We start from the raw sequence: 15,259 nt of genomic DNA, 5'->3' as shown, positions 1-15,259 counted from the left end.
GGCATAAAACTACGCATGTAAAGATTTGTGGTTGGATGAAAACCAATGTGATACGTGAATGGTCGGTGCATTCGAACGCGAATTGACATAGGATCAACCTTATTTGTTATGTTGTTGTGTTGCGCCCCATCTCATCCAATTAAAAGTGCGACTCGAGATCCTTGCCTCATTGGTGGAAATTACCACCAAAGAGGTTAATGGGAGCACATTCTTTGCAAGCTATTGGAAATAAAAATGAGAGAAAGTTTCCAGTGAGTGGTTCCTAAAGTTTGTGCTCTAGTGTACTTTCATCGGCTCTAACTGTCCAATGGTTGCGATCTCTGAAATACAGCTGTCGATACACTTTGGGACGATGTGGAACAAAGCGTACTTTGTAAACCAAAGCGTATTAGGGGTGCGCGTGATTACGCATGGAACTACAAACAAATCATGCATCTTCACCTTCACTGTTCAGACACCGATATGGACCGTGATATTATGGCAAGCAATCGGAATGAAATGACCCTAGTAACTTTGTATGACACCGAAAATATGCAAACCTTCACAATTCTGGAGCAAACCTTGGCTGAATTCATCCCTGCGTCAATCACCAGTCATTTAACTTGGCGCACGAACATCATTCAAAGGTACAGCGCGCCACTGACATGTTTTTTTGCGATGTAGTGACCACTTGACCTGAGAATAATAGCGTTGCGAAGGCGAATCCCCTGTCGCATGCTCTGATCGAAGCAGACGACAAACGCGAGAAGACGACGGCTTGGCCGAGAGGCACAGCTTGTTATTGGTTGTGAAGCAATACCCTCTACATCAGCTCACTCCGTGACGTTGCCAAAACACTTCTTTCATCTGGCACGCCTGTCCTGTTCGTCATATCACCCCCCTCGCACATAAGAGAAATTTTTTTCACGCCGTGAAAATAGTGCAAGTACTTTCTAAGAGCTCTCTTACGTGCGGTGCAGTTGTCGAAAACAACATGGCGTCGTAAACAGCATATCGGTCGGTGCGACTTTCAGCAAATGCTTCTCGCACGAGTTACTTCAGCGTTTGACCGGATGTGTTGTGATTACAGCAGCTCTTTCAGTGCGTGTGAGCAGTGCCGAAAGCTGTGGCAGTGCAATGGTGTACGGTGAAGCGCAGCGAAGCCTGTGCATCGGTGTGGTTATCAAGCGGGGATCGGCGTCGATGTTTCGACGGCAACTAGCACTCGAGAAGCCTGCAATGTGTGTTTGTGTGCCGGTAACAGTTCGTTCGCTTGACTTTCCAGTCTCTCAGTTGGGTGCTGTGCGACATTTCGAATTGACAGCGTTTTGACACGTTACTTGAGTGACCCCAAGTACGTACGGAAACGTATGAACTGTGCGCTCGGTTCTTGCTTCGCCACTAGTTAGCCCGTACGCCTCTATTTACTGGAGAGCAATGTACTGTTCGGTGGTGCTGTGTGGACGTTCCAAGACTTGTGAACAAGCTGTGCTCGTGTGACCGAAAATTGAAAGACAGCGTTGATAACTGTTTTGCCCGGCGAAGTTGTGGTGGGGCAGCTTGGCGCTTTTGTTTATTAAGTCGTCACTTCTCCTTTTTGTGATAACCATAGTCCTAGCGCTGTGATGTGATCAACCAAAACTGCGAGATGCTACATTCTGTTGTGGATCGTGTTACTTTGGAAGCGCGCCTAGACTGTTCTTCGGTAACAACTTGAGAGTTCTATGTGGCAGCGAGAGCCCGTGAACGTCCAGCTTCCCTTCGGCCCCCAGAAAAAGCAAAGATTTCACCGGTACCTTGCTTTGGATGAAGTTGTAGGCCAATATCGCCTAACTACAGGTTCCCGAATTCGTCTGGCCATCGTTTTTCACGGCACTAGAGCCTTGACAACAGCCGGTCATGGCCAGTTCTTACACTTTATCAATGAACGTGCACGCCTGGCCAGCCCTTCATTGCTGTCATTGGCAGCTTCCAGTCTGCAGATGCCCTTTGCCTGTTGGCCGTACTTGGTTCCTCATGACACCGACGGCTACTAAATGCTGCCATCGGTGAGTTCACTTTGCAGAATTAAATTTCACCAGTACTATAATTCACGCAGTTCTATAACGTGTGCAAGTTTTTAAGCCCATCAGATGTAATGTTTCTCTATGGTAAGTTGAAGCATAAAAAATATACTACTACTGTTATATACATACATATATTATGGAGCAAATACATAAAAAGTTTTTTGTGATTTGATACAAGTGAGCTCCTGTTTGATTAAGAGGTTGGGCCTATCGATTGACCACGTTTGATAGTTGGAAAGTTAATGTGAATTTATTTTTCAGAAGCCAGGTTGCACTTAAAAAATTTATGTTATTTTGGAAAATTAGTTCTATAGACGATTACCACTGTGCTAGTACTATACTTCAGTAGGACATTTATATTGCGGTACGTAAATTTTACATGAGGCTTCAGTTTATTTCAAAGTGATTATAGCAGATTTTGGTCACATTAACGAAGTGATAGCTTCCTCAAATAAGTATTAGAAGTGAGTGCTTTAATGATTGTTTTTAAATATCTCGTTTTTGGCTCTTCACAGATCGCAGAGATTGGTTTGTTAAGGTCCTGTGATTCATCGGTTGAACATTCTGGCACATCAATCCTCATCATTACTTGGAGCACCTGTACAAAAATAGGAAGGACGCGTTCTCCCTAACTATGCAAGCCTATGTCACTGCTGGGACTGTTATCATTCAGCGGATGGGGCGTGGAAGCATGCATGGCAGCCTCATCTGGAAGGACTGCGATCTGCTTGGGAGCTTCGAGCGCACAAAACTGCCTAACGGCTGGCTGCAAGGTTAGTTTTTCTTTAATACATACGATTACGTGAACACCACTTACTGTGCACAAATTGAAAACCCAAGCATGGTTGCTTTCAGTGGATACCTGTAACATTCTTACACATAATTCTTATTCAACATTTATAGAACTAAATTGCAAGATAATTGAGAATGTTGAAAGCTGAAAGCCTGCAGCTTATGAATGAAACTCCAATAATCTGAGGCTCAAAAGCTTGTGCTTTGAAACGAGCACAAATACTTTGATTCCTTATTGAGCTCTCGAGCTTGTGACTCCCTCTGTGGATTAAGTGCTCTGGAAGGAAATAGCAAGTGGGTGAAAATTGCCTGGCTGTTCACAACTTGTAAGGAGAAAGACCTATTGAAGAAGCTTCAGATGACATAGGGCCAGTAACTGCATCTTTTACCTAATGTAGCTTTTTCTCTCTCAGTGCTGTTGCTTATGTTTCAGCCAAACATGTTCACCACGATTGCGTAGTGATATATATTTTTCTACAAATTGTACCTGACCTAAGTATGCATTGTTGATCTCTAAAGGTGACGTTCAGTGTGTTTCAAAGCCATGGCTTCTTATTTCTCTGTCTGTGGCTAGCCTATTTCAGCAGCAGAGCGATGCAGCTAGCACACATGCAATCCAAGTCATGGAGCGCTCCTTTGGTGTTCTGTGCAGGACGCAGCATATCCATCCGGCAAGACACTGGTATCAACAATAATGGTGAGTGTTGGTGGCACCTGTAGGAGCCCGTTGTGTTTGTTGCGTATGATTATTTCCCCTGATGAAGTGCATTTTTGAAAGGTTTTCTTCATTTAGAATAATAGATGTCAGCAACAAGCACACTCATAATCCACAAGTTCTTTGTGTCTTCTAGACTGCCCATTTGCTTCTATACGCAGTACGGTGAGCTGGCTATGTTAGACAGCCTTAAAGTTAGGAACATTGGCTGTTGCGTTGTAATGCAGTCTCACTTGTATTTCTTAGTGAACTTATTTGTGGTCTGCTTCTCGCACCTAGTGTAAAAGTCGAAATAGAAGAAACTTTATTGGCTTTTTATGTCTGGCAGAAGTTTCATGCCTTCATCTATAACATTGTAGTTTTGCTCTTGTATCATAATTAATATATTTTCAGTCTTCACTGTTTGTGTGTGTGTGTGTTGAGGCTTGTCATTGGCTTCTGAAAATACAACAATATCTGTAAATATAAGCACATAATTGACAACTATACACTCTTGCATGTAGCATGGTTGTAACAATGATCTGTATTTTTCTAAGTTCCAGCAGTAACAAGGGGTTTGGTGCTCCACGGTCATGTACAGTGTATCAAGAACAGAGCACAGAAGACCAACAAGTATAAAGGGACTGCCAGTGACTGTTCTCCTGCTCAAAGTTTACAACAGCAGAAAGAGCACATTGTGATGTCAGGAGCAGCTGCTGCTTAACTTCTTAGCAGTGCATTATTCAGCAGTTCAATTGCTTGCATTCAAAATTATTTAAATTTTGCATGGAAGATACCAAACTATGACACTAATTTAAAGGCTGCTGTAGTGTTAGTGGGCAAATGTTTTTGAGCTGAAGTTTTTAACATGTGTGTTAAGTGCCTGCGTGCCTCTACATTTACATGCCAGAAATCACAGCATCCATGGTCGCCAATGGTAACTGTGTCTGCATTCTTTGTAGTACAAGAAGTAAAGCCATGGATGCAGTAATAATGTACTTAGTCGATGTAATCCTTCAGTGTACACTCATTTGTATAGCACCAATGATGCCATGAGTGTATAAGCTCTGGGAAGTGAATCTATGTGGATTATTTTATTTGGAAGGAAGTAGATCATCACTACTCCTAGTATATCTTAACAGAAGATTTTAGTGCTTGGGTATTATCCCACTGCCTGTCCGTCCTTCAACAGTCTACTTATCTACTGTGCAAGTGTAACTTTTTAAATGTATACTTTGCTCGGATAGGTTTGTTCATTATAAAATGCAAGTGACTTATCATCTATGCAGCTCTACTCAGACTAGAAATAAAAGTACTTATTTTTATATGTAGCTATACTATGCATTCACTTGTGTTTTTCTAGGTGCCTGTACAATTGTTTAGCCCTACAAAAGTGCTGGTATACTCTAATATTGAATCTGGCATCTTAAAATAGTTTGTTAGTGGAAGTAAGAATGTGTTTACAATCAATATTACTATCCTCAGATGAACTGAGAAAACTCTGTGGAAATTTATTTACATTTTTTGAACTTTGTGAAGGCAAATCTTGTTATGTTCTTTTATTGTGGTCCCTGTTTCATGCAAATGACACATAATTACTTTGCAGTGGCATAGTATTAGTTGTTATTTTACACATATGTGCTGAGCAACATCGCAGTTGAGGCCAGCAGCAAGACATACATGCAGTGCACTGGAGCATCACCTCACATAGTGTACGGCCTTTGCCCACCAGTAAACTCAATATTTTTCAAGCAGACTAATAGACAGCTGTATGGGAACTGTGTTGATGTGCAAACTTTGAAGTCTTCTTGAGGAGTGTTTTTCATCATTTTTGTCCAAGTGAAGTAGCTACCCAAGGCCACAACTGGTGGGAATGGGGTGGTTTCCTCTCTCCAAAAGCACTCTTACCAGCTGCCTCAATGTTAGCATGGGGTGAATTCACGAACTGGAAAAATAATTGGTCTTTGTTTTCTTGGCCGAAAGAGTCGCTTCCACCGTTGAGCCACCACGACGCGCCAGAATAGAAACGTTTAGCTAAATAAAGTTGATTCTACTTTTAAGAAGTGTTTTGGTGAAACGAAATGGCACCTATAGCTGTCAATATAAACACTGTTTGCACCAAGGAGCTTAGTAGCTTATAATTGTATTATTCATGTTTTGTCTAGAATTTACTCGTGCTGTGCCAACTTTCAGCCCAAGTGTCCTAACATGCTTTGTTAGTGGGTTGTGAATGAGCCAAGCTATGTAAATAAACAGAGTGATATTGCAGACATGTACAAAATATTGATGCAAAGCCCTTTTCTTTAGCATGACATTGTCAAGGGCTTTAGTCTTGTGTTTTTTTTATAAAAACTGCTTGTCACTGGGCAGCAGCAGAAAACTACGCATCAAGCTTTTGTGAGATGGTTCGAGAAACACCGTGTTCAGACATAACAGTGCCGGTGGATATCTCTCGTAAGTTACTTTCTGTAGTATATTCAAAATGAGTGTATTAGAATTGTTGTTTTATAGCCATTCATTTTAATATTTACACATGAGTGTGTGTATGTATGTATGTATGGGTGTACATATGTATATGTGTGTGTGCGTATATGTATGTATGTATGTATGTATGTATGTATGTAAATACGTATGTATGTATCTTTTAAATGAGAATCCGTTTATCATTGGTGAGTAAGTTTGGTAATGATTTGGCTGAATTTGTTTCTAGTTATTTCTCTTTTGAGCCATTATACATTTCAATTTGTTTTGTACTGCATAAAAATAAATGTAACCTTACACAGAATATGTGTGTTCGAAGAAGTTTCATTTCCCAACCTACAGTCATGGGCAAGAAATTGGGTAAAATGGAACGAACCTGCGAAGATTAGTTTCGAGCATAGCTACTCTACATGGCATATCTCGTACACATTGCGTTGGTTGAATATGTCGATTTCAACCTTTCAATTTTAATCAGAATAAGCAAGCTATCACCCGTGGTTGTATATGTGTGTGATATTTATGCATACTGTGTAACTGGTTCGCAATTACAATTAAGGTCACAAACCTAGTCAAGCTGAATACACGAATTTTGTCCATGCACCTTTCATCTGCACTGGAACTGTTGTTAATAAAAAATAAACTTCAGTTTAGAAATTTATTGTAGTAACCAAAAGCAGGGTATCTCTTTATCACACAAATCAAATTGCCATTGTTCTGTTCCATTCTGGACAATAGGGGACCCTCTCAGCAGAACTCGATTACCTGCTATAGTTCATTTTAACCATTGACAGCGACATTACATTGAAGCGTGCAGCATGACAAATAGCGGGAGAGAAGACACAAACTAATCACTCTGTTTGCGTCAGCTCTAACTGTCCGTGCTCTTTGATCTTGCTGCATGTGATGATGCCCACCAAATTAGCACGAAAGCGTGTCCCTACAAAGGCAGTCAACTTGGCTGCAAGCAGTTAGCTCACTGAATGTGTAGATTTTCTTCAAAACACCGTGAAGGCTGATTGCTGGTCGAATATCCAAAGACGTGAAAAGTAATATACCAGGTATGATATTGGTATTTCAGCACTGGACACTTTTGCGACAAGAGAGGATGGAGGAGAAAATTATGAACCCTCAATTGTTTAATTTTTGAAGGAGCACAGTACAGCGCTTTTGGGTCAAAAGGGGAGTGAAAGAAGCAAGTGCGAAAGCCTACTTCTCAAAAAACTAGTACCCGCCACCACGCATAATGTCAGGCCGGGCAACCTCTTGAAAAAAAAAGTGCTCAGTGATTCTGCGAATCGAGCCAAGTACCTCCTAGATTGTAGTTGAGCGCTGTAACCGCTCGTCCACTGCAGCAGTGCTTGTGTTCGCCCTATTGCTGATATATCGTCATTCCTTCGAAAGAAGCCAAATGCAAAAACGTCCCGTGAAACTTTGTCAAAAATAGAAAAAATAGTTAGAATGCGTTTTCCCAAGGTTACTAGAAGATAGAAACCGCCACATGTGACTGTATAACCGTGCGCTATTTATTCTTGTACATTACTGTCATGACGTCGGGATAGCCGGCTCTGACGTACGCTACCTTCTCATAGTTTGCCAAATATCGATAAGAAAATAAAAATATATATCGGCCTGTGACAACGCTAATCAACTATTATGAGTTCACTGTCACTAGTGTCACTTTCACTAGATGAATGCTCAGTTTGCTTCCATTATCGTTATTTAGGAAAGTTTTGGCTTATTAACTCAACTCTCTTAATTAGCATTGATTCTCACACCTAAGGACAGTCACACATCTCGCTTTCTGAGTGGCTGTCACTCCCATATAACGGGTACTCCACTTTTTTATGCTCTCCGAGCATCTGACCCTGCTTTGCGGAGACATTCCCTGACGTCTGCTGGGCCAGAAAATTGTCTTTATTATCTATCAATTTCAAGCTTTCGCGAAGCCGAAACGAGAGTCTCTCTCTCTCTCTCTTTTCATCCTTTTCGCACGTGTGATAACGTCTCTCGACCTTAAGACTCGTATACACGTCCCTTGCTTCGTTTGCGCACTCAAACAACGCTAGGCGAAATATTTGCACTGTGTTTTGTGAAAAGCATTAGCACTGAGACACCTCCCGACGAGTCTCCTTCATTTTACGTAGACATATACCTAAGCGTAAGCGTATGCACGTTCTCGCATTCCGGCTTTATAAAAACGCTGCGGTGCATGGAACCAGCCAAATTGCGCTCACAATTTCATTTGATTACTGCTGTTATCTATTTCCGCACAATTCGTCTGCAGGCCCCAAAGTCGCTCATGTGTCTTGTAATAAGAATATTGTAACAAAGGCTACCTTTGACTATAGGTACAAAACACCCTTACGTTCACCACTATACCGTGCTAGATCGCACCGAATTAGTTAAGTAGCAGCGCAGCTTCAATGAAATGTAAGGTAACTAGTCACGTTAAATAGGGGAAGACATTCGAGGCACATTTTCAAACATTGCATGCATCGATTTATGTGTGGTTTTATTTATGTGGTACACCTGGAGTGTTGTTTACTTGTCCTTGGCGAGATAGTGCATCGATTTCTCGATGACTTAAGGCCATCGAGCCATTTCGTTTTTAGCTACAGTCGTTGATTAAAGGCGAAAGCTTGGCTTTGAACAGCCCGCCAAAACGCCTATTACAACGTACGCGGCATCCCGTAAGCGCTGTAGCAGACGCTCGCGGAACTGACACTTAGATGCAGCAAATCATTGGCTATCATCGTATACTCTCGATGCTAGACGCTTTGCGTGCTACCTTGATATTATCGGCAAACACTTCTTTCTTTCCTTGTCGTTTCATCGGCTATCGTGTGTCCTCCTTGCCCTCTTAAGTGCCGAATAAGTTAAATTCATACCCGCGCTATAGTAATCCCTCCAGATAAGAGAACTTTTGGCTAAGAAAATGCGTAGCCAAAGAGAAAGCTTTGTGAATTCGGCCCCTGATTATTTCAGAGTAATTTCTATTTATATTTTTTCTCAATACAAGTAATAGATAAAATTATATATTTATTAGACGTAAAACTTCCTCCAAAGCAAAACAACATCAGAACTAAAAAAAACATATTTACAACAGTGCGTTGATTTCATTTTTTAATGGCTCCCTGATGTAAAACTGTAGATGTAGTTAGCTAACTGTGTTCCATGCACCAAAAACGAAGAGATTTTACTAAATACTGAATAAAATTGCTTAGGGTACTGCATCTTTTTTGTTCTCTGTTGTCCTTGTTACTGTTTTAAAACTTTAAAATTTACTGCTTTGAAACTTACTGCTTTAAAATTTAAATTATTGCTTAAAAGTTACTTGAAACTCTGGACGGGTTTTCGCAGCCGCCATTGGCGTCATGTTGGGTATGAATTCCAAATTGGTAACGTCGCCCCACGCATCGTATAGCCTTAACGCGAATAAAAGCGGCGTGCCAGCGATGGCGATGAACACGGCTAAAGCAGTAATAAAATGTAATTATCTGTTTATTATCGTAAACCAAAGCCATCATGATTGGTACATTCATTAAGTTAGGCCGCTATACGCAACCATCTGAAACTCCGAAGAGAGGGCTTCCACCACATGACTGAAACTGCCTCATCATATGAGTTTTTCTAGGCATTTTAAAACGAAGAAGCAAGATCACAAATGGGAAACGCAAGACCTCAAATTTCGACTTGAAGTATTGGAAGCGTGTCCGATGGAGTCAGCAAAAATAGTAAGTGGAAATCGATGCCGAACATCGATCTTCTCGATTCATGAAAAAGAAAAAAAAGGTGTTTGCTAGCTTCCATGAAAACCTTTCTTCGCTTGAATCCTATAAAGTGACATGAAAAGTTGAAGGTGAAGATTCCGACTGAAAAAAAAAACATCCACACCAACAACTCTGAACTAACAGTGATGAACGACTTGTGAAGACAGATTTGGTTGCTACGTGGAGCCAACTCGTAAAATCACTTCTTGGTGAGGTGACCAAGAGCTGTGAAAATGTTCTACACAGAGCCAGAGACTTGATTTTTTACTTTAGATCATAATGCATTGAGCGTTGAGCAACCATTTGTATGGCCAGTCATCCTTCTATTTTACATTCTTACATGAAGTGAAAAGAAGAACTTAAAAAAAAGAGGTACAAACGCACCCACTGTATTTGAGAGTGCCTAAAAATGTGGTCGTTGCATCCCTACTTGAACAGCCACTAAATCGTCTGAATAATTGCATATATCATTATGAATTTTGAATAAATTGACAAAAAACACGCAATACAAATCACAAATCTGTATGTCTTCGAGAAAGAACAAGTGCAACACTTGAATTGGTATACGCCCCACCACGGTGGTCTAGTGGCTAAGATACTCGGCTGCTGTCAGCACCCGAAGATCGCGGGGTGGAATTCCGGCTGCGGCGGCTGTATTTCCGATGGAGGTGAAAATGTTGTACATCATTTGCTCAGATTTCGGTGCACGTTGAAGAACCCCTGGAGGTCGGAAATTCCGGAGCGCTCCACTGCAGCGTCTCTCATCATCTAATGGTGGTTTGGAGACGTTAAACCCCACATATCAATCAATCAATTGGAGGTGCATAAGAAATATTCAGGCGGGAATTAGTTTCAGAAGTCCTTTGAGTTATCAGTCAGGGGTTTGTTCAGAAACCAAGATGTCCTAATGTGAGATGCTTTACTGGAGGGTTGTGGTTGTTTCGACCATCTGGTGTTTTTTTAACATGCACTGACAACGAATGGTGCGTGGGCCTCTACCCTTTCGCTTTCATTTAAATGATGCCACCGTTGTCTGGTAGCATCACCAATAAAGCAAACACGTTCTGCTGTTAAACATAGGAAGCATTTTGTGAGCTAAATTTGACGACTTTGACAGTATCTATTTGTCTATAACTCTATCTACCCACATACGACATTTAGCTCTTCTGGCCGTTATGATATTAGGATCTATTCCTAAATTTCGTATTGAATATCATGACTGTATGCAGAGCATAATTGGCTACTTATAACATGAAGACCACGACTTTTATATAATGAATGTTGTGATTTACTTGGCATAGTCATGATACTGTTGGGGTGGTTTCGTTCACGTGACATATTCAACATCTGGTATGGTATGTCACGACTGCATGGAGAACATAAGGAAAGGCCTTACCATAGAAATCATGCCATCACGCACATATCATGACCGCACACTACTCTCATGATGCGCTCGCGGCTGTTGCACAAGGTTCATATATACTAAGTTTGGTGTTACATGACGGGAATGATTGACAAACGTATAATACTGGTGCAAACATGTGAATCATGGCATGCGTGTTATGTAAGAACATCACAACATGCACGCTAATGATGTGCGCGCGGCCACTTCGCTAGCACTGCATTTACGAAATTTGGTATTATGCGACGTGAATGGATGTCGGAGGTAAATTACACATCCAGACATGATGTTCATGATATGCGTGTCATGTAAGATACGACTATATATCCTACGCTCATAGCGTGCTCATGGCCGTATTGCTAGCTGCACGCATATTAAATTTCGTATTACGTAACGTGAAAAGACGACGAAGGCAAGTGACACGTCCAACCATGCATGATAATCATGACATACGTGGTGTCATGTAAAACATGACTACATGTTACGCTCAATACACGCTGGCGGCAATATCGCTAGATTCATATATACAAATTTTGGTACTACGTGACGTGAATGGACGACGAACACAAATTCCAGGCGCGAAGGAAATACTGATGATATGGAAGGTATGTATGGCATAATTTACATGACATGCTCATTATGCGCTTGCAGCCGGTGTGCTAGATGGATATACACCTTAGTAGACGTGGAGGGATGTCACTCCCCGTCTGTTGTGAACATGAATTACGGGTCCTAACATGTGAATAACGACATTCATGTCATGTACGACATGATTTACATGTCACGCTCATATTGTGCATGGGACCAGTTTGCTTCCTTGATATATACCTTAGTCGGCATCGAGTGCCGTTTGTAAGGAAAGAACTTAAAGACGCCGAGGAACGTCAAACCAGAACTGAAGAAGACGAGCGGAGGGCAGGTGGTACGAAGGCGACAACAAGAAATGAAGAAGACAAGAAGAAGGCACGTGCGATTACGAGGCAACTGTGCGCCAATCAGCTGAAGACCAGTGGTGGCCCATAGAGGTGGCGCGTCACGATTGGGCCACGTGCGACCATTACGTGGTAGTAGGCTGTGTGGCTGGGGACGAGCCGGAGCAGCGGCAGACGGGAGACAGCGGGCCGAAGCGTCGGACGCAGGCGATCCAGGTTCCGGCCGGGGAACGCGGCTGTCCACGCTACTGCCGTCCGACTACCAGCTGGGGTGGCGTTGCCGGCACGAGTACTGCATCTCGGGGCGCGGCCTAGCCTGCTGTTCTCTTCCTTGCCGAGGGCATCGCGGATCTCGACGAGGCGTCTCCGCGGTCAGCCGTTCGACACAGCGATGAACGTGGCCTGGCTAATGGTCACGGGTGCGTCGAGCATCGCGTCTCGGCGCACGCTCTTCGCTGGACGGGCTGGCCATTCCCCGCATAGAGCATCGCGTCTCCGATGCGGGTTGACTGCTCAGTAGTCGCACCCATGCCATCAAGCGCCGGTGTCACCAGAGTGTCGCACATCGGCAAGGGACGAGCGAGACGTTCTTCCGGGCGAGACGCGGGCGTGTGCACGGAGGACCACGGCGACGGGCGAGGTCCAGGGTGGCCGAGGATCGAGGGGCCAGGGGAGTTGCTGGCTGAATCGAGGATTGCCAGCGGTGCCGAGCCGTACAGAGAAACGTGCGAAAAAGAGCTCGAGGGTGGAGGCCAGGAAGGCAGAGGAAGCGGTGCGCCGCTTGAGAGGACGAGTTCCTGGCAGCGTTCCTGAGCCGGACGTGGGACCTGTACGTGTCGGCCCGGTCAAGCTCCGGTGGGTCGGTTCGTGATCGAGTCCGTCGGCCTGTACAAGGTCCAAGGACGGGGCCTGCTGAACTGCTCCTGCCTGGGTGCAGTGGCCGCGAGCAGGTTCGTGGGCGAGGCCTACCGGGTGTAGTCCTCGTGAGCCGTGGCCTGATCCTGGACCTCGGGAGTTGCGACCCAGGCTGCTGGGTTGGTCGCGACGTCCGATTCAACGGCGCTGCACACGGTAGCGCATCCGTGTGCGGTCAGCCGTTCCAGCCGTGCCACCTTGGCCCTCGCGCACGTCGACGACCGCACCATGTCGGGACGACGGGGACCCAAACTGCGACATTCCCATTCCTGGACCAGAAAGTGCAAAAAATCGAGAAGTACAAGGTGTGCCTGTACAAGTATGTGTTCCCGCTGCACCTGCCGCATCTGACGCTGGCCTTCATCGGGCTGCTGCAGCTGCTTGGGGGCGTGTTCCCCGCGCAGGAGGCGCAGAGCCATTGGTTCGCGCAGCTCATTAAGAAGAAAGTGTCACTTCCTTCTCTAGTGTGCAATATAAAGCTTCTTTTGGTCGCATCACATGTTGATGTCAATCCTTTCTCGTCCGCTAATAACATAGTGACGAACGTCAGTAACCATCACACCGTTATTGTATGACGAACATGAAATCAGGTCCTAATATTCGAGTTATTTTATGCGCATCATGTATGGCCTGCTTAGTATTAACATTGTGCTGGTATTAAAGTGACATATCGACGTTTCTCACTCGTGCTTCGCATATCATCAATTCCCACTGTATGTCGAATTGACCGATTTTATTGTGTGTGATGTTGCCCAAGAATTTCAAACTGTAAAAGCTTTCGTCGAGACAAATTGATATCACGACTTCATCATTTTAATAAGCGGCAAATAAATAAAGGATAAATTTAGCACTTCCCGCAATGCAAATGGAGTGAAACGTTTTGCTTAAACTGCCACTTACCAGGCCCCACAACAAATTTTAGTTAGTTCATTGCAGTTGTGTGTTCAATGAACAGCATTATGGTACAATTTTCTTTTTGAGTTGGTTCATTGCTAGCTGAGAAATCTGGTGTTTTGGAGCAGCGTGAAAAGATGACGCGTGGAGGAGAGCTCATAATCATTGCAGCTCGCCCCGCCTTCGCAAGCCAAGACTTTTCACTATCCTTTCCAGCATCTGAGCAAACGTTCACGTGCGCATGACTTTCTCGAGCAATCCCAACCCTCGAGTATGCCTCGAGCACGCGGGCGGCGTAGTTTTGTTGACCAGCATTATTTTCTTATCTAGCGCCTATTTCTGCGAGATGTAAGCCTAAGGTGCGCGCTCGTTTGGAGCTGCTGGTTTAAACGCGCAAGAATATATTAACATTTTAGGTACTTTCACCATAGCGCACCGCAACCCCTTACGGTGCGGTCGCTACCACTGCGCATTGTCGTAACGTGAGCCGCCGTTCGTGCTTGCCCCCCCCCCCCCCACAGGAAATCCAAAATAGCGTGCGGCCAGGGCAGCCCGCAAGGCACAACAAACTGCAGGTGTCGGAGATTAGGTGCAGCTCCGATTGTACATTTGGGTTTGTGAGGAGGCCAAGAGCTATTCCAAAGCTCATGTGGCGCCCTAAATGCCATCAACGTCTGCTAACGATATTCTAAAACTTGGTATTGAGAGCTCGAATGCGCATGGCTAATAATATGATTTCCAGGGCTGGCATCTTTATCCTTATTATCCTATCCCTCTAACACACATCATCCCTCTATCACGTTGAAATTCAAGAGTAAAAACTAAAATTATATATACGTGGACATTTTCTTTTGTGTCTCCTCATTTATTTCAAGCTATATTTCGTGTATTCAAGTAAACAATTTGACCAATTACACATGTCGTGTGGCCCCGCCACGGTGGTCTAGCGACTAAGGTACTCGGCTGCTGACCCGCAGGTCATGGGATGGAATCCCGGCTCTGGAGGCTGCATTTTCAATGGAGGCGGAAAGGTTGTACGCTCGTGTACTCAGATTTGGGTGCACGTTAAAGAACCCCAGGTGGTCGAAATCTCCGGAGCCCTTCACTACGACGTCTCCTAATCATATGGTGGTTTTGGGACTTTAAACTCCTCTAATCAATCATCAAAACACAGTTCGTGAGAAATGTTTCTCACCTTGTAACGTGCTACTGTTGGCTACACTCTAAAAAATTTTGCATCCTAAAACGTGTAAAACGGGTGTACGCAATAAAGGCACTCATATGAACACCCATTTTATGCCCCATTTTCGAAATTCGAGGTGTTCGTAAATAAA

At 43.8% G+C, this 15,259-nt stretch overlaps 1 protein-coding gene across 6 annotated transcripts; it reads left to right on the top strand.

Annotated features, from left to right (window-relative positions):
• The first annotated feature begins 1,816 nt into the window (after positions 1 to 1,816).
• LOC142796346 (uncharacterized) lies at positions 1,817 to 5,812 on the top strand. 6 transcript variants are annotated; one of them, XM_075886720.1, is made up of 4 exons: positions 1,817 to 2,027; positions 2,561 to 2,818; positions 3,490 to 3,534; positions 4,095 to 5,812. In XM_075886720.1, exons 2-4 carry the CDS (start codon positions 2,680 to 2,682, stop codon positions 4,253 to 4,255), a joined length of 345 nt encoding a protein of 114 aa, XP_075742835.1. In that variant the 5' UTR covers positions 1,817 to 2,027; positions 2,561 to 2,679; the 3' UTR covers positions 4,256 to 5,812. The 6 variants fall into 6 exon arrangements, 5 of the variants coding, with proteins under 5 accessions (XP_075742835.1, XP_075742834.1, XP_075742833.1 ...); XM_075886719.1 differs by having other exon boundaries at positions 4,089 to 5,812; XM_075886718.1 differs by having other exon boundaries at positions 3,412 to 3,534.
• Positions 5,813 to 15,259: the final 9,447 nt, after the last annotated feature.

Source organism: Rhipicephalus microplus, chromosome 2, assembly GCF_043290135.1.
Source record: "Rhipicephalus microplus isolate Deutch F79 chromosome 2, USDA_Rmic, whole genome shotgun sequence".
Lineage (NCBI taxonomy): Eukaryota > Metazoa > Arthropoda > Arachnida > Ixodida > Ixodidae > Rhipicephalus > Rhipicephalus microplus.
Note: the sequence above shows the minus strand (reverse complement) of the source record. Positions and strands in the feature narration are given on the sequence as shown.

Bases quoted from the DNA above. Each gene is read 5' to 3' on its own strand.
- LOC142796346 (XM_075886716.1), top strand. From the start codon at position 2,680: ATGCAAGCCTATGTCACTGCTGGGACTGTTATCATTCAGCGGATGGGG. The intron at 2,819-3,411 runs GTTAGTTTTTCT...GTCTGTGGCTAG, and splicing joins GCCTAACGGCTGGCTGCAAG to CCTATTTCAGCAGCAGAGCG. The intron at 3,535-4,088 runs GTGAGTGTTGGT...TATTTTTCTAAG, and splicing joins CACTGGTATCAACAATAATG to TTCCAGCAGTAACAAGGGGT.